At 45.4% G+C, this 19,585-nt stretch overlaps 1 protein-coding gene across 1 annotated transcript; it reads right to left on the bottom strand.

Annotated features, from left to right (window-relative positions):
* Window positions 1-1,070: 1,070 nt before the first annotated feature.
* Window positions 1,071-15,930, bottom strand: MYL3 (myosin light chain 3). Its single transcript, XM_068176369.1, has 7 exons — window positions 15,735-15,930; window positions 10,044-10,071; window positions 6,040-6,189; window positions 4,773-4,946; window positions 3,871-3,948; window positions 3,649-3,683; window positions 1,071-1,754 (listed from the first exon to the last, which is right to left on the bottom strand). Exons 1-6 carry the CDS (start codon window positions 15,855-15,857, stop codon window positions 3,655-3,657), a joined length of 582 nt encoding a protein of 193 aa, XP_068032470.1. The 5' UTR covers window positions 15,858-15,930; the 3' UTR covers window positions 1,071-1,754; window positions 3,649-3,654.
* Between the last annotated feature and the right edge of the window lie 3,655 nt (window positions 15,931-19,585).

Consider the following 19,585-nt stretch of genomic DNA (forward strand, 5'->3'; position numbering starts at 1 on the left):
TGGATAAAAAATTCCCAAACTTTGCTACTTGCTGGAATCCAGGCTGGGATGGGATTAAGGAGAGGGCAATGAAATTCCAGCCAATATTCCTGGCTCCATCTCCATAGGGGAGTGATGTGGCAATGGAAATTCCTGCTGGAATGTGCAGGAAGGAAGGGGACCCTGAAATCCCAAACTTTCTTTGAAAAAAAACCAAACTGAACAACACAAATGTTTGCTCAGGCCCCTTCCATGACCCTTGGAAGAAAATCCCTCTGGAGAGGGAAGGGAAGGGAAGGGAAGGGAAGGGAAGGGAAGGGAAGGGAAGGGAAGGGAAGGGAAGGAAGGGAAGGGAAGGGAAGGGAAGGGAAGGGAAGGGAAGGGAAGGGAAGGGAAGGGAAGGGAAGGGAAGGGAAGGGAAGGGAAGGGAAGGGAAGGGAAGGGAAGGGAAGGGAAGGGAAGGGAAGGGAAGGGAAGGGAAGGGAAGGGAAGGGAAGGGAAGGGAAGGGAAGGGAAGGGAAGGGAAGGGAAGGGAAGGGAAGGGAAGGGAAGGGAAGGGAAGGGAAGGGAAGGGAAGGGAAGGGAAGGGAAGGGAAGGGAAGGGAAGGGAAGGGAAGGGATACTCCATATTTAATCTGATTTACTCTCCCTGCTGATTTTCCTTTCTGGTTATTCCCTGGCACATTCTGGGACACTCTGTGTTCTCTTTTCCCTCCTCTGTGGGAATGGCCTGACCTGCTCAGTCATTCTCATCCATTTGTATCCCAGAATTCCAATGCTCCAATAATCTTTCCATTAAACTTGGAATTTCCCTGTTTTAACAACCCCTTCTGTTTCAAGACTTTTGCATATCCAGGTTCTTTGGCATTCCCTAGAAAACTCTACAAGCTCCTGGCTTCTCTTTTTCCAGCCCCAGAGGACGTTTTTTCCCCTTACTTTTTCAATTATTATTCCCCAGAAAAGGAGCTCTCTTAATCCATGTCATTTTCCATGCTTCTCAACTTTCCTTGGCCTCTGCTGAGGTTTTTCTCAGGATTTCTTTCCCTTCTCCCCTTCCCTCACACAAACACAGAAACAAGGAGGAAACAAAGACACGGAAAATCCCATTTTTTACTGCAAAAACTCCAAGACCAAGATGTGTTTATTAGAATAACTTCCAGTTTTCCTTTGGGGAAGACTTTTCCTTTTTTCCTAGGGAAATTATTGGAATGGGAAGGAATCCTCATGGAGAAAAGATGAATTTTAGAATATTTTGTTTTCGTTTGGGATTTTTTCTTTTATAGCCTTAATTTTCCATGATCCAAAGCAGAGGAAAAAACATCAGCAAAGTTCTGTTTGTGGCTAATTTCTGGGAATTCCACAGTTTTTCCCTAAGGCTGAAGGATATTCCTGGGATTTATACTGGTGTTCCCATAAACACAGGGAAAAGGTGGAGTTTGGGATGGAAAAAGGGATAAATCATTTTTTGATCAATTTATTAATGATAAGAATTCCTCCATTTTCCTCAATTTTGTATTTCTGCTTATATCCCTCATCCTAAAGAAATTCCTAGGGATTCATAGTTCACATTCCAGTTTCTTCCATTGGATCTCCACAGGATCCACCCTCTTCCCATGGAGGAACAAGGCAAATTAAACAAAAATATCCAAATATCTTTAGGGATTTAGGCACAGTTTTGGAGCTCTGGAATGGGAATCTGGGCAGGAAAAAAAGGAGAAATTCCAGCACATGGAAATCCAAGGCCAGTATCTGGAATTCTCAGTACTTATCTTGTCCTGAAAGATAAAGATAATTTTTAAGAATTAGAGGAAAAAAGAAGGAACAAACAATTCCTCCAGGAATCATTCTCAGCTTATCAACAAGAGCTGCCAAAACACCAGGAATCATCCCAATCCCACGGTCCCATGCTCAGTGATGGAGAAAACATGGGAAGCAGTCCCTAACACCTGGAGCAAATCCAGGTAAGAAAATTCCATATAAAATAGTCCCAGTTCCCTCAGGAAATCAGGAGAAAAGGAAAGGCCCAGCTCATGCTGATACAGAGATGCAGCTTTAACTTCCCTCCATCCATCTCCGGCTCTTGTTGAGTTTTGGTTGGGTTTTAGGTTTTTAAAGAGATATGAGTAGTTGTTAGCTGTTAAAAGTTGTTTATTGTATGAATAGATATATTAGTTTTGAAGGTAAAGAGTTTAAGGTGTTAAAGCTGGTGTAAAAAGTTTTTTAGTATAGAGCCTTAAGTAAAAGTTGTAGTTGTAAGGTTGTTTTCTGGTAGAGAGTTTTAGATTTTGTGTAGGAATAATACTTTAAAGAGTTGTGAGTTTAAAAACTGCTACAAGAGACTGAGCCATTCCTGAATTTTTGGGCTCAGCTCCAGATTACCACCGAGTTCAGATCCTGTGGCAAAGGACCTTCGCTCTTCCAGGGTGGACATTCCCTTTGTCTTTCCCTAAACATTCCAAGAGCCTCACAGCAGGGGTGGGAGGGCCACTACTGGATCACACCACCGAGGCTCATCAGCAAATCCCAGGAATGTTGATTTCCTGGGAATCACAAGCTCCCAGCCCCCTTTCCAAACCCATCAAAGACCCTCGGAATTGCTTCCCAATCCTGTTCCAGTTTTCCAGCTTCCCATCTTTCCATGCTTACTTGTCTTCTCTGGTGGCTGACCTTAGTTCTCATTGGAATGGGAATTTCCAATGGGTTCGGATTAAGGATTGAAAACATCCCTGAACAACAGACAGGGACCATGGACAGACAGGGACCATGGATTGGGATTTCACCAAGGCTCCTGATCTTTGGCATCAAAACCTGGGAACCAGTTGGAAAAGTCCAAGTTCACAGGTAAATGCCTTAAGGGGAAAAAAAAAAAAAAAGATTCTAACAGGGAAAAAATAAAAATAAAGGGAGAAAATAAAGCAAACCAAATCTGGTTATTTTTTTAGCTTGTTTATATTTTGTTAAGTTATATCTTGGAACAGAATTCCCGAAAATCCTGGATGTGACTCCTACTTAACCCAGAAACAAAAGTCACCACAGCACAGCCAGATCAGCTCCAAAACCAAACCAAAGCCAGGCCTAAAAATAAACCAGAGCCATGGGAAAAGACTAAAAACAAACAAAGGAAACCCAAAACATCCAGACCAAATCTGAGCGCAACTTTTCCCGGGATATCAGAATAGATGGATTGGTCAACTCCTTCCCCAGGATCTGAGCAGGGAGAAAACCCAGGGAATGCCCGATAAAGGCAGTGGGCACCTTTTCCAGTAAAATTGGGATAAACCCTGCCCAGGAAATCCTGAAAACAAAGCCCAGCTCCTTTGTGAATGAGAGACAAAGATGCCCTGGGTGGTGCTGTGGTTTGGATGTGTTGGACAAAGTTCTGGCCTTTTCCTGGAAAACGAATCCATTGTCAGAAGATGGTGGGAGCCAGATTTATGGAAAACCACTAATTATACTGCCAGTGGTGTAAACATTCCTGATTACTTCTTATCTCTTTTGCTTCTATTTTTCCCCGTCTCTCGTTAGCTCAATTCTATTTCCTTGCTTTTTTAGGAGTTTGGGAGCAGAGATTTGTAAATGCACATGGAAAATATTTTTTCTTGGAAGTTTCCAGTCAATCCTAAAGGAACAAGGACTTGGAAATCCAGGAGAAGGGCAGAGGAGACTCACCTGGGCTCAGTTAGCCATGATGTGTTTCACAAAAGCTGGAAAAAAGAGGGAAAGAAGGATCAGTTATCATATGGAAAACATAACAAACCTTTCATAGATGGGGTTTATCAGAAGAGTTACGGACTCAGAGTTGTCTAAAATTTGGAAATTTTGCCCCAGATTTTCCATGGATTTAAACCTTCTTGGGAATATTTTAAGAAAGCTTCCAGAGGACCCGCCCACCTTCGTAGTTGATGCAGCCATTGGCATCTTCCTGCCCAGCCATCAGTTTATCCACTTCCTCCTCAGTCAGCCTCTCCCCTGCATGGAAAACAAAATCCCTGGATCAAAATCCCCAATCTAGGAATTTAGGAAGCTCCTGAAAAAGACAAATGGGAGTGAGAGAGAAGAGAGGGACATTTCTCCTGGGGGAAATTTGGGGTGCTGACCATGGGAAAAGCTCCTTTTGGAGTTGCAAACTTGATCCAAATTCCAAACTTGACCCAAATCTGGATCCAAATTTGAGACTAAATTTGATCCAAAATCCAGAAAGACAGGAAAAATATGAAAACTCACAGGATATTATGGGCACAACTCATTTTCCTAAGAATAAGCTTGGTCTAAGTGGCTAAATCTTGAAGGTTTGAGCCAGTTTTAACCAAGTCCTGATGAAAAAACTCTCAGTGAAAACTCAGTTCACCTCTGAGTTTGAGGTTCCAGAAGATTCCAAAGTCAAATTTGGGATCTTTGGTATGGATCGGTGATGGATTTAATTAAATTTAATTTTATTATTTAAATATTTGGTGCCTGTTGGTTTGTAAGTCTTCGTTTTGGTGAAGCAGAACAGAGACAAACCAAGGGAATCATTGGGATTGGCAATGTTGGGATGATTTATGGAAATTTAATATGTATTGGAGAAATCCAACACAACAGGAAGGAGTGAGGGAGAGGAGAAGGGCGGGATGGAAGCACCTCTTGGAAGCGCAGAAAAATGGGGACAAACCACGGGAATAGGTGGGGTTGGAAATTTTGGGATAATTTTATGGTGATGGGAATGAGATATTTATCGGAGAACTAAAACATGAAGGGAAAAGAGGGAGGGAGAAAAGCAAGGATGTAGATTCCCAAGGGAAGGTTTTCCTCACCCAGCGTGGCCAGGACGTGGCGGAGCTCGGCTCCCATGACCGTCCCATTCCCCTCCTTGTCGAACACCCGGAGCCCTTCCACGAAATCCTCATAGGTTCCCGTGTCCTTGGTCTTGGCAATGTGCTGGAGCATGGGCAGGAAGGTCTCAAAGTCGATCATCTTGGAATTCATCTCTGGAAAACCCAGGGGAAATGGAAGTTTGGGGGGATTCTGGTAGAGTTGGGAATTAACTGCAGGTTATTCACTGTGAGGGCCAAATTGTGGTCACAAATGTTGGATAAAAGAAGAAAAGAGAGTGGAAATGGAAGGTTTGTTGGATTCTGGGAGAGTTGGGAATTAACTACAGGATATCCACTGTGAGGGCAGGACTCTGGTGATAAATGTTGGATAAAAGGAGAAAAGAGCCTGGAAATGGAAGTTTTGGGGGGATTCTGGGAGAGTTGGGAATAACGATGGGATACCCACCATGGGGTGGAAGATCTGTGGTGATAAATGTTGGATAAAAGGAGAAAAGATCCTGGAAATTGAAGTTTTGGGGGGATCCTGAGAGACTTGGGAATTAACAGTGGAATATCCACCATGAGGGCAGAACTGTGGTGATGAGTTCCAGGTTGAGGGAGAAAAGAGTGGGGAAATGGAAGATTTGCTGGGTTCTGGGAGAGTTGGGAATTAACCATGAGATACCCACCATAGGGTGGAAGATCTGTGGTGATAAATGTTGGATAAAAGGAGAAAAGAGCCTGGAAATGGAAGGTTTGCTGGATTCTGGGAGAGTTGGGAATTAACCATGGGATATCCACTGTGAGGGCAGAACTGTGGTGATAAATGTTGGATAAAAAGAGAGAAGAAAATGGCAACATGGAATACAGAAATATATCACTGCAATTACAGGCCTTCCCATCCATCTTTTGTGGAACAATCTGTGTCCTTACATCCAGGTTATCCCTTTGTTTCTCTGGATGTGTTGGAAATAATCGGTGTTTTTAGGAAAAACACATTCATTCCTCCATAAATGCAATTTAAAAAGGCAAAAAAATTGTCATTTTAAAACACATTGATGCCCAGGGCTGTTAAATTAATTAATTCCCCTCAATTTGGGACAATTATCTTGACTTCCAGATCAATTTTCCCTTCCTTTTCTGCTGGCAATTTCAGAGGCTGCTCCATATCCTGAGTTACTCCACACATAGAGAGGGAAGACCTCACCTTCTCCAGGAATAATTCTAGGAGTACCCTTTCCCAAAACAAATGGAGGAGGCCACCAACCTTCAGGTTTGGGTCTGCCAAGCAATTTCATGACCTCAGCCTGGGTCGGGTTCTGCCCCAAAGCCCTCAGGACGTCTCCACATTGGGCATAGGTGATTTTCATCTCCGACTTGGGGGTGCGGTCGAAAAGAGAAAACGCTTCCTTAAATTCTGTGAGGGAAAAAGGTCAGGAGAAATTCATTCCATGCTCCCTCGGATAAAAGATAAACCCAATTGAAGCCTTTCCCTCACTGACTGCCTGACCGTTTCATTTTGTGGTTTGGGAAAAATTTGGATGAGCTTTGTTATCTCTGGTGTTTGTGTTCCTCCTTCCCTGCATTTTCCGGTTCCACCAGGGAATGGAATCGGAGAGGTCAAATGCTTCTCTTGTGGTATTTCCGTTTCAGTAACATCAGAAAGTGTGGAAAACAGGAGAAATCTCTGGCCTTGGGAGCTTTCCAGCTGCTCAGGAGCACTCAGGAAGGCCCAGGATTCAACAGCAGCACTGCTGATGGGAGAACTGGATCTTGGATTAAACACTGGATGCTTTCAGAGCACTGACCCAGTGCCTGGAGCTCCAGGAGCACCTCTAGGATCTAGAAATAAGCTATGCCGGGAAAAAATACTGGGATTACCACCCAACAAGCCGTGTATTGGTGGGGGAGGGTGAAGGTGTCTAGAAAACCTTGTCCTAGAATTCCAGGATGGGTTGGGTTGGAAGGGGCCACAGTGGGACAGTTGGTGGCACCTCCCTGCTCCAGCAGGGCCACCCCAGAGCGCTGGGCTCAGGATTACATCCTGACAGTTCTGGAACATCCCCAGGGAGGAGACCCCACAGCCTCTCTGGTCTCTGCTCAGGGCTGGGCACTGCCCAGGGCAGAAGTTCTGCCTCCTGTGCCGGGGGAATTCCTGGGATCAGTCCCTGCCAGTGGCTCTGGTGCCATCGCTGGGCCCTGGAGCACAGCCTGGCCCTGCTCTGCCCCTCCCTGCACACAGGGACAGACAGGGACAGACAGGAACACCCAGGGACACAGGGACACCCAGGAACAGACTGGGACAGACAGGGACACAGGGACAGACAGGGACACCCAGGGACAGACTGGGACAGACAGGGACACAGGGACACTCAGGGACAGACTGGGACAGACAGGGACACCCAGGGACAGACTGGGACAGACAGGGACAATCAGGGACACCCAGAGCTGAGGGCCCCTCTCAGCTGGGGCTCCTCTCCAGGCTGAGCAGCCCCAGCTCTCTCAGCCTTTCCTGGGCACCAAGATGCTCCAGGCCCTTCCTGAGCTCCAGGAGCTCATGTCCCTGCTGTGCTGAGGATCCAGAGCTGGACACAGCACCCCAGAGGTGCCTCCAGGGCTGGATCCAGAGAACAGGGTGTGCTATTCCCTCAGGAGCCAGGAACAGACTGGATCTGCGGCATGGAGATGCAGCCATTCCCTCCAGTGGTTTCCCATCTCCCTAAATGGAATCCCTCACGACTGTGAGGACCAGAATCCTGGTAAGAGCATTGCCATGGGAGAGGTTCTCCTTCCCACCAGTGATTTCATGTGGATGTGTTGCTTGAAGGCATTGGCAGTGTTGGGGTAAAGGTTGGGATCAATTGTCCCAACCACTGATCTTTTCCATAAGGAATCTTTCCATAAGGATTTTTTTCCAAATAGAATGATTCCATGATTGTCATGCAGGATTCAGCACAAACTTTCCCAGGCACTCCAGTTCCTCAGGCTCTTCTTTCCCTGCTGGTACTGCAGGGTCAGAGGAGGATCCCAGGGAGCAGCAGTAGCAAGCTGTTATCCTTTACTGTTATCCTTTAACTTCATCCTTCATCCTTTAACTTCATCCTTTATCCTTTAATTTTATCCTTTATCCTTTAACTTCGTCCTTTATCCTTTAACTTTATCCTTAATCCTTTAACTTCACTGTTATCCTTGACTTCCCAGTGCACCATCCACAACAGATCCCAAAAATCCTTTAGCTTTAAATCCCTGATCTGGCTCTTGTGCTGCTGTTACTTTTCCACCTTTATTTCCCTCCCACGTTTCCAAACTCCAGGAGATTATCCTCTTTTCCATAAATCCTGATTCATTCAACCATTCAGCCACACACTCTGCACCCCAGATTTTCTCCATCTCCCCCAATTCCTTCTCTTCATTCCATCTCCCTCTTTTTTCTTTTTTCTCCTTTGCTTCTTTCCCTCTGTGCTTCCTTCTTTGACTTCTGCTGGATTTTCCTCTCCTCCTTTCTCCCTCCCTTTCCATTTTGCTCATTCCACTCCAATTTTCCTAATTTCCTTCTTCATCCAACACTTCCAAACAAAACTGAACATTCTCATTTGGGACTAATTAACATTCCCTTGTTTTCCTCTTCCCGCTTTCCTCTCTTTCCTCCTCTCCCTGCCTCTGTCTCCTGGATTTTGCCTCCTGTCCCTGGGCAGAGCCCCGATCCCTTTCCGGCCCCTCATTCCAGCAGAGGGCAATCGTGGATTTTCCTGGGCTCCTTGCTGACAGTGGAATGGGGGCAGAGACCCCTTCCCAGCTCCTTTCCCGGGGGTCTCACAGCCGAGGTGGGTGAGGAAAAATGGAGAACATTCCAACCCACCTGAGCTCCTCATCCATCACCACTCTCTGACTCCTGGACGAAGTGCTGAGCACCATCTCCTGAAGATTCCCAATCCAGCAAAATTTCTGATAGCTCAGATTTCCAGGGGTTTGGGTTGTTTTGTTTTTTTCTTTTTTTTTTTCCCTACTATTTTAATCTTTTCATTTGCATTTGCTGACTCCATGAAATTGCCATCCAAGCACCAAAACCACCTCGGTGTCCTTTCCCTTTGCCCTCCCTCAGGCCAGGAACCCTCTGGATATTTTCAGATTCCTAATTGCTGCCTCTCTGCCCATCTGGCACAGCTCCTTTCCCCCCCTTTCCAGCAATTCTGGGAGCTGAAGAGGCCCAAACCCCGAGTTCAAAACAGACATTGCCACCAGGGATGGGTTTCACTTGTGGCTGAGGAGCAGGACACATAAAAATGGGGGTGTTCCACAGACCAGACCATCAATTCTTCTCCTGGAGACACATTTTGGGGACCAAAACACCCATTAATCCTTTCAGGGAATCCTTTGTGCCACACAACCTTTTCCTTAGCAAAAAGAAGGAATTTGGGGAGTTTTAAAAGCCCTTGAGGTGCTGCAGCTTCTGTTTCTCCTCCACCACCTCCATTGGGAATCAGCTGCCAGAACCCCAGACCAGGGATATCCAACCCAGAGGATGGAATTCCTTTTGGAATTCCAAAGGAATTTGCCAGGTTTGGGATCAGCTGACAAACTGGGAAACATCCAATCTTCCTGAGACCCCTGGATCCTCCTCGGGTCAGCAGCATCTCTCTGATTGATTTTCCTCTGCTCTAATTAATCCCTTCCCTGATCCCATCTTTTAGGGGCTCTCCCAAGGGTTTAAAGACCAAAGGCAAATCCTGCCAGATGTTTGATTCCATCCATCAATTATCACATAAAACCCAGGCTGATTTTTGAGGAGAAAGGGGACAGCTGCAGTCCCAGCATTCCCAGGACTTCAGGCAGAAGATTTTGGGATCAGTTTCCTGAGCTGGGACAAAGGGTTTGGAAACTGATGCTGATGTTTGGCTTTGAAAGGATAAAGAAATTCCATGCCTGGTGTTATTTGCTGGATTTGGGAGAGCTGGAACACATTAAGTTCTGATGGAAGGCCGGAAAAATTGTCTGAAGCAGAGTTGAGGGTTTTCCTTTGAAAATATTGATACTGATATTTTTTTCCTAAAGAAAAATGGGTATTTGGGCTGTTTTGGGGGTGTAACTTCTGGAAATGGGACACGATTTCCCTGCTTTTCTTTTGGAGGGAAGGATTTAGAGGAGGAAAGGAAGAAAAGCCAGGAATCAAAGCTCAGCCCTCCCAAAGTTGTTCCAATATGCCAGCCCTGCTCATCCCAGCACTTCCCAGGGATGGAGTTACGGAGCCCAGAAGAGAAAAATCTTCCTCACCTTCAATCTGGTCAGGGCTGAATTCCACCTGGATGAGACAAAAACAAGATAAGAAAACTGATAAGAAGGGGGAAAATTACTCATAGAGGAAGAAATTGGTTTAGTCTCAGTTTTATGGTCCAGGGGGGTTGGGAGGTCCATGAAGGATTCACATCCCATTACCCCAGGTTGCTCCAAGCCCTGCCCAGCCTGGCCTTGGACACTTGGTCCCAGGAGAGGTTTAAGCTGGATATTGTGAAAAAATCTTCCCTGAAAAGGCTATCCAGGCCTGGCACAGCTGCCCATGGCAGAGCTGGAGGCCCCATTCCTGGAGGGATTTAAGATCCATGTGGATGTGGCACTTGGGGACAATGATGGTAGTGCTGGATTAATTGTTAAATCTGATGATCTTTGAGGACTTTCCCACCCTAAATGAGCCTTTGACTCTAGATTCCCTTTTCCTTGGAAGGACACTAGGATGGCTTCCCTAGAGATTTTGGTTGTGGGAAATATCCCGGCAAAAGGGATCTTCAGAAGAACTGAGTTTTCCCTGGCATTTTTCCCATTGGGAATGGAGGTTTTAAAGCCAGGATATTCCCATCCACGCCTCTCTCTCCCCAAGATTCCCAGTGGTGAGGTTTAGTCCAAATCCATATGGAAGACTGAGAAATTCCAATTTTTGTCCTGCCCTGATGTATAGTCAACTCTAGACATTCCGTGAGGATACCAAACCTCCAAATCCAAACCTTTCCACCAGCGTGATTCCAGCCTTCCTCATCTCCACCAATCCTGGCTTTAGGGAATCACCAGCTGGCATCAGCTGGATCCTTATACTTCTGGATTCTTTCCCTGGTTTTGTCCTGGAGGCTCCAGGAGGGATTAACTCCACCCTCGGCCCCATTGACGTCATTCACAGCTTCCAGTCTCCTGGAATTTTTATCAATCCCAATAAACCCCGTTACTTCGCACTAAGCCAGGCATAGCTAAGCCTGACATCAGTCCTATGAATAAATCTGTTGTCACCCAGCAGTCAGGAGTTGAGCTGGGGGGAGCATTTAGACAATGGAGCCCTTCCAAGAGTGGAACAACATTCCTGGGTTTTCATAGGACACTGAGGGATCCGGGGATGGACAGCAGGATTTTCACTCGGCCATGGCAGGGATAGTTTGGGAGGAAGAGAAGGTTGGATTTTAGCATTTTTTAAATTTATTTATTTTGTTGGGGTTTTAGGGGTGCTTGGGGTTTTTTGCGGGGTTTTTTGACAGGGGGTTGTTTGGTTGGGGTTTTTATTGTTGTTGTTTTGGGTTTTTTTTTTTACTGTTCCCTTGGGACACTGCTTCAGGAGACAGAAATGCAGGAGCTGGAAAGAGGCCAGGAAAACCATCAGGATCAGGATCCTGGGGTTGAGGTTACATTTGGATTTCACCATCATGTGGGGTTTTTTCTTCCACTAAAACCTTTTTAATCATATTAATACACAACATTCTCATCATCCCCTCTCCCATCACTTTCCACAGTAATTATGATGGATATAAACTCCTCCAGTGCCCTGGGATGAACATTGATCCAGCCTCCAACAGCTCCACCCCTCCAAAGGAAAGGGAAGTAAAAACAGAAATCAACCTTTAATTCCAGCTTTAATTCCAAAGCAAAATACTTCAGGAATAGGAATATGAAGCAGAATCTTTGTCAAGGTCATGCAGAGGTTGCTGCTGCATAAAAACCCTACAAAATTATTCCTCATTTTCTGTCTGCTCTTAAAATTACAGAGGGCAGGGATGGATGGGATATTGGGAAGGATTTCCTGGCTGAGAGAGTAGGGGGGACTGGAAAGGATTCCCAGAGCATCTGTGGCTCCCCCTGGATCCCTGGAAGTGTCCAAGGCCAGGCTGGACAGGGCTTGGAGCAGCCTGGGACAGTGGGAGGTGTCGCTCCCATGGCAGGGGTGGAATGGGATGATCCCTAAGGTCCCTTCCAACCCAAAACTTCTGGGATCCTATAATTTTCTGCAGGGAAATTTTTGGCCCCTTTGGAAGTGGCACCGGGTTAGGGAGGGATTATTTTGTGAATGCTGTGCCTGCCAGAGTTGGGAAATAAAAGCAGAGCTCTCCTGTCACCACGTTATCCCGTTATCCCATTATCCCGTCATCCTGTTATCCCACTATTCCCTTATCCTGTTATCCCAGTGCCTCTTGGGCAGCTCATTCCTGTTTATTTTTCAGGACAGTTCCAGGGACATTTTGAAGAGCTCCAGCCCCTGGAGCTGGATTTTTAAGAAGTTGGATTGTTCAGGAGTTGGAAGTGCCTGAGGACAGAGGGGACTTGCTGGGGCCTGGCAGTTGGAATTATCCCATCCCTGGGGTGGGATTAAACTGAACAATTCAATCCATCTCTCCCGAAATCAACCAGTTCATCCCAACAGAAGCTTCCCTTTTCCCAGCCTCACATGCAGCCCTTCTGCCCGTGGAACACTCCAACCTCTGGAGCTGAGCAGGCAAATCCAGCAGGATTCACCATACCTGGTGCTGCACCATCCTGGTTTTCCCTGGCTGCTTTTCCATCCTTCCATGCAGAAAAAGGGAAGAAGCTTTTCCCTTCCAGTATCCCAGCAGGGATTTGCAGGGACAACAGATTCCACACTGCCTTGAGATCCCAGCGCCCCCCAAAAATAATTCCTGACTGCTTTTTCCCCAGAAAAGTGTGGAAAACATGGAAAATTCTCTATGGAAAACTGTGTTTCTTCCAGGTCCTCACGTATCCCAGCTGTCTCCACGTGGATTTTTATCCCAGTCACCAGACCTGGAGCAATGTCACCTCATCCAACTTTAGCCACTGAAATGCTGGCACCCAAATTCCCAAATTCCCATCGCATCTCCCTTTATCCCAGCTCAGCGTCTCCCAAGGGTGACTCAGCCCACCCAGATATAGGAATTTGGCACCATCCCAAGGGATGAACTTCCAGAGATTTTCTCCCTGTTCGTTATTGAGGATTTAAATCAAATGATCCATTTTCCCGTGATAAAAGCTCTAGGAGCCATTCCCACTTTCTGTGTCCTCAAAAATCATAAATCAATCCCATTTTTCAGATTATTTTTCATGGAAGCAAAAGATATTCCTGGGAAAATGCACCTGCCTCTGAAAAAGCTTCCAGGCAGAAATGAATTAAATGTAAGGAAAAGATAAATTTTTGCTACCAAATCTTTGTAGGACAATTTATTCCTCAAAATAAAGAGTTCAGGGATCATCCTAGAAAAACACTTCCTTAAAAAAATGCTTTCCAGGGAATGAGCCCAACTATTCTGGAAAGTAAATCCCCCAAAACCTCTTTTGGATGAGTTGCAAACAACATCCAATTGCACCCACTCTTGGAAATGTGGGCAATCTTTGGGACGTAGAAAATGTTGGAGCATTGGATCAAATCCAATGGGAAAGTGTGTGAGAGAAACTCCAAAAATTTGGGATAATGGCTTTAGGTAAGGGATGGATCCCACATTTAGGCCCCTGGAACTGGCATCCCAACACACACAAAAAACAGACCAGGAGCATCCAAAGGTGAGAGAAAAAAAATGGGAAAATCCGATATGATTCCAGGTGCAAAATAAGATCCTGGGATCATTACCAGGAATGGGAAAGGCAGGAAAATTCCAACAAGAAGCACCTTTCTCTACCACAGGAATATTTTGATTTTGAGACTTTTTAGTGGTTAAAAAAAAATCTCAAAATTCCAAACACAACTAATAAAATCTGGGAATAAATAGAAATAATTTGAGAGATTCCCATAAAAAGATGGATTTTGAACATTTTGTTTGGATACAAGGTTTTTTTACTCATAGTTTGTGGAAATGAGAATGGATTTCACCCTGCAGTGCAGAGATTGGGATATTTGAAGAATTCCAACCCTCATTAAAGCATTTTTCCAAACATTGGGAAGGGATTCTGGGCTCCAGCAGAGCTGGATTTATGGAGCAGGAATTTGCACAAACAGACAAGGGCATGCCTGATCAAATTAAAGAATTCCCAAGAAAACTTCTCTAGGAAATATCCTCTCCCCTTTCTCTGAGGTTGGGAAAAAAATGCCCCAGACTCCAATTCTGTATTTCCTAATTTCCCTGATCCAGTATCTGGGAATGGGATATTCCTTGCAGGGATTGGGATTTGTTTACTATTTGGGAATTCCATACAAACTTTTAGCACCTTCAAAATGGGATAAGAACTCTATAATTTACATAATATTTATAACATATGTAACCTTCAAAATTCCAAAGGGTGCCAAAGGGAAAAATAAACATTTCCATGAAAAATAAGAATTTTCTCAAATAATTGTGCAGAGTAATTTTTTAAAATGCAGGAATTAATTTATTTCCAAGATAAAAAAAATAATATGTGGAGCATGGAATTGTTTTGATTAAAAAAATAAAGATTTTTTTTTGAGTGATGACGATTTGGGTTTGGGGTTTTTTTAATGACAGCTCATCTCTGCTGCCCTTGATCCCTCAATGTCCCAGAATCCCTGTGGATATTCCCACAAAGTCACGGTGTCCTGGCTGGAGCTCCCTGTGCCTCCAAGGGAAGTAATTCCCTTTGTCCCTGTCCTTTTTCAGCTCTGGAATGTTGAGCAAGGAGGTGTTGGAAAGCTGGATCCCATCACAAACCTCTTTCCCAAGGTCATGGAATTGTTCTGGAGTTATTCCCTTCAACACTTCCCCAAAACTTAATTTCTCAGGACTTGATTTTTTGATATGTTACAAATCATTGCTTTTTTCACCAATATATAAAGATTTACAGGGAATTTGGGATTCAAGGCAGGAAAACACCTTTCCAGGATTTGTCCTGAATCCTGAGCTGTGGGATTGGTCCCACAGCTGTGGGAGAGGAGAAGGATTTAATCAAAGAGGAGACAAAGTAACTTATTCCCTTTCTCACATAATTCCCATGTTTTCCTGAGGGGAAATTGCTTTTTGAGAATCAGGGGATATGTATCAGTTGGGATTGTTCATCTGGAGAAGGGAAGGCTCCAGGGAAACCTTAGAGCCCCTTCCAGGGCCTGGAAGAGCCAGGAGAGCTGGAGAGGGACTGGGAACAAGGGATGGAGGGACAGGACACAGGGAATGGCTTCAAAGTCAAAGAGAGAATATTTGGATGGGATATTGGGAAGGAATTCCTGGCTGGGAGGGTGGGGAGGGGCTGGGGTGGAATTCACAGAGAATCTGTGGCTGCCCCTGGATCCCTGGAAGTGTCCAAGGCCAGGTTAGACAGGCCTTGGAGCAACCTGGGATAGTGGGAGGTGTCCCTGCCCATGGAATGGGATGGGATTTAAGGTCTGTCCTAATCCAAACCGTTCCGGGATTCTGGGATTCCCTGATTCTGTGATTGTCTGCTCCAAATTTCCACTAAAATGAGATCCTGCAATTCTCCTCTTCTTTTTCCAATTGCCCTTTCCCAAAGGACAATTCCCAAAGGCAATGCCCTTTGCCAAAGGACAATCCTTTTTCCCAAAGGTCAGTACCCAAAGGACAATTGTTTTCTCCAAAGGACAATTCCCAAAGGACAGTGCTTCACAAATAAATCCTCCTGTGCCTTGCACTGTTTATCCCTCGAGAGACATTCACTTTTTGGCACAAACCCAATTCCCAGGTAATTTTTGAGGATATCACTTCCCAGTATCCAACTCCTCCACCAGCTACAATGCCACCACAGGATCAATCCACCTACTTTGACCGAAGCCGGGTTAAATTCCACTTCTTTTTTGGGCTCTGGTTCTGCTGGCTTTGGCGCTGGTTTGGGTTCTTCCTTCTTAGGCTCGGCCTTCTTAGGCTCGGGCTTCTTGGGAGCCATGGCTGATTTGGGAAGGAGAGACAGAGAGGGTGGGCAAGGCAGGAAAGAGGAGCTGCTGCAGGAAAAATCCCGGGCTGGGGTGGGTCTTTATCCCCTCTGGAAGTGCCGCATTGTCCCTCCCAGACCTGTCACATGCCACCGCTCACAATGGGCCCACGGCTATAAAAGGACAAGACTGGCCCCGGCTATTTTGGATCCTGCCCTTGGATCCAGCATTGTTCCCAATTAACACTTCCATGGAAAAGAGATTCTGGGGGGTTTAGGCCAAGCCTGGCGCCAGCTCAAACATTTTTGCTGTGCAGGGATAAGGGGAAGGCTGGGTTACTATCCAGGTGCTCCGATGGGTTTGGTCCTTGCCAGGGCCATTCCGAGTGACATTCCCAGCTCCTGAGTGACATTCCCAGCTCACTTTTCCAGTCTGGATGGCCCCCCTGGCCTTTGTCACGCAAAGATAAGCCCAGGTTTATATTTAGAGCTGAGGATGCAGCTTTAGGGAAGCTCAAGCATCCACGCGGTGTCAGCTGGCACAGGGAGAATTCCCGTCTCGGATCACACGCTGCCCTTCTCCTGGGAAGGGGCCCAAAAACCAGGATTGCTTTGAGGAAAATGCATCCAGGAGCAGGGAGAATGCAGCACAACAGGGAAGGGGCTGTGCTGGAAGTGCATCCTCATCCTGGATTTTCCAGGCCTTTTTAGGGACTCAAGTGCCAAATTCCTGTCCCAAGGACTGAGATAAGAGTGTCCTTTTGGAGCTTTCCTAATCCCAGACACACTTGGACTGGATAACGCTTCCCCTCAAAACAAAATGCAGGGAATAATTCCCAGATTTATGTCATTTTTCCAGGATATTTTCCATTTCCAGGTCATTTTTCTATACCAGGAGGATCCTTTGACACAGGGGCATTTGCACATTCCTTGGATTAATTATATTTTCCCAAAAACCCAGAACAAGGTAGCCACCCACCAAATCACAGTGTACTTGCGAGGGGATCCAGGCTGGAATTCCAATAAATATCAGATGAATCATAAATCTCTTGGAGATCCTGTAGCTGTCATCCTGGATAACCGCAATCCAAACCCCTTCCATCTGCTTTTCCTGGATCCCATCTCTTCCTGGATTTCCTTCAGATGGCAAAGCCCCACTGGAAAGGTTTTCCTGCAGGTTTCTCTTTCCCATTCCCCCATTTTCTGTCCTAACAGGAATTAGGACAGGAAGGTTTCTGGGATCAGATGGGATCCCTGCAAACTCTGCATGCTGGAGATATCCCTGGGAAGAAACAGAACCATGGGATCACTGGATCCATGGAATGGTTTGGGTTGGAAAGCACCTGGAAGATAATTTATCCCATTTATCCCATTTATCCCATTTATTTAATGGACACCTTCCATTAGATCAGGGTATTCCAGCCTGGCCTGGAAAACTCCCAGGGATTGGGAAAAATAACAGAAATAAGAGGAATCATTCCTTGTTTTCATGTCCTGGAAAAGTTTTTCCCTCTTTATTTCCTGCATTGGAATGAGTCGTGGCTGGAGAACTGGGGGAGCTTTCACAGATCCCAAGAAAGCCCAAGGATTTATTTCACCATGTTCATTCCTCAATCCACATTTCTGGGATCAACACAGATCCAAGGAATTTTGGATTCGGTTCATTTAGACCAGCAAAATTCCATTGAAAAATCCATTTGGGATCTGGGACCAGCTGCAGCCACAGGAACAGGTTTCACACATTTAAAAAGCCACCAGGCCAGGCTGCATTCCCGAGTGGAAAACAGCCCTGGAAAATATCAGGCCATTAAGATGCCAGCAGGGTCTCAGCAGCAGCTCGAGATCGTCATCTCCACCTCTGCCAGATAAGAAGAGCCCTGAAAAACTGGGAAACACAGATTTGCCTTCTCTCCCAAATCCCATAAATCAGATTTCCCTTCTCTCCCAAATCCCACATATCAGCCACACTTGGTAGGTTGGCTGATTTTTTGGGATCGTTTTCTTCCCCCTCTGCTTTTTTCCTACTAAAAAATAAATAATAAGAAAGATGGTCTGGAAAAAGGGCTGTAAATCACCTCAGTCGGATTTTCAGGCAAAATTCTGGATTATCCAATATTTTTACATAATATTTTTATATATTTGCAGTAAAGAATATTCAGGAATCATCCTTTGCACTTCTGTCAACATCAAAAAGTTCTCATTTCCTGACATTTTATGGGAAGTCACTTCTGCTTGGATTGGAAAATTCTGGATTAAAATCCCAGATAAATCCTTTGAGATTTGATTCTGTTTCCTCCCGTCTGTTCCTCTTCTAAACCCAGGGCAATTCCATGGATTTTTGGGGAATTCATTGGTGAGAATCTGTGGACGGCCAAAATCCCTGAGCAGATCAGGTGGATTTCACAGGAAACAGTCAGAGGGCAGGAATAGACGGGATTTGGGAATAAATCCTTCCCTGGGAGGGTGGGGAGGGGCTGGGATGGAATTCCCAGAGCAGCTGTGACTGCCCTTGGATCCCTGGAAGTGTCCAAGGCCAGGCTGGACAGGGCTTGGAGCCACGGATTGGAAGAGGATGGTCCAATGGTCCTTTCCAAGCCTAACCATTCCAGGATTCCAAGATTTCTTAAATTCATCTTTATTTAAATATCCAAAATCCAACCCAGACCAGGGAAGCACCTGATGGATTTTTAATCCCTGCAGGCACTGAACCTCTGCTTGGACCAATTCCATGGATCCAAGATATTCCGATGCCCTACAAATCCTTCTGCCAACAGCCCAATCTTTTCCTAAATCCCTCATCTATCTCTTCCAGGAAGATCCCTGGAATCCCAGCAGCTCCCAAAAAACCGCAAACCTGTCCAAAAATCCCTTTTCCTTCGAATGAATTTGGGGCAGAGGGTGGAGATTCCTCCTCAACTTTTCTGTGCCAAGAAGTTATTCTGGAGTCCCATAGGAGAAACTGGGATAGCTGGGAATTGTCTAAAATTCCCTGGATCCTTGAGGTAGGGTAACTTTCTCCAGGACTCAGCAAGATGTTTCCCACAACACCCAAAAATAAACCCAAAACCCCAAACCAACTGGATTTAAGGACCAGAAAATTAGGATTGAAGTGAAAACAAAACATTCCAGCCAAAATCTGAATCATTGAAATTAGGGAATGCTGCCATGGTACCTCATGATCCTTGATAATCTGGCTGTCCTATGGAATGCTGGAATGTCTGCTTGAATCAGGCTGGAAGGGACCTCAAAATATCTGGAGCCACATGTCATGGAAAAGGGACCTGGCTGAGATTATCTCCCAGTTCTCCTCCTTTTCCTGCACTTTGCCACATTCCCCCTCAGGCAAAGGAAAATGGAGAGGGAATCTGAACCCCCTTTTTCCAAGGAAAACAAAAAACCTGGGAGAAGTGACCAATTCCCATGGAATATTGTTGTGGGCTATTAAAATTCAATTATTTGGGGAAAAAAAAATGTATCAGTTTCCAGATGTTTGATTTGTCCCCCTCTGGAATGTTTTGGGATTTCTGTTCAAAATAAAAATCAAATTAATTTGGGATTTTAAACTCCAATTCTCACTTCAAAAACATCCCTGGAAGGTCTCCAGACATCTTTAAATGAGAGCTTGACACATCAAAGATGTTCCCATTCCAACCAAAAATTGTTGTGCAACTTTTCCGACTAAGGAATTCTGCCCTTGGAACTGGGAGATGGCCACAGCTTGACGCCTTCCCCTGAGAGCAGAA

This window comes from Anomalospiza imberbis, chromosome 1 (assembly GCF_031753505.1).
Source record: "Anomalospiza imberbis isolate Cuckoo-Finch-1a 21T00152 chromosome 1, ASM3175350v1, whole genome shotgun sequence".
In the NCBI taxonomy this organism is placed as follows: Eukaryota; Metazoa; Chordata; class Aves; order Passeriformes; family Viduidae; genus Anomalospiza; species Anomalospiza imberbis.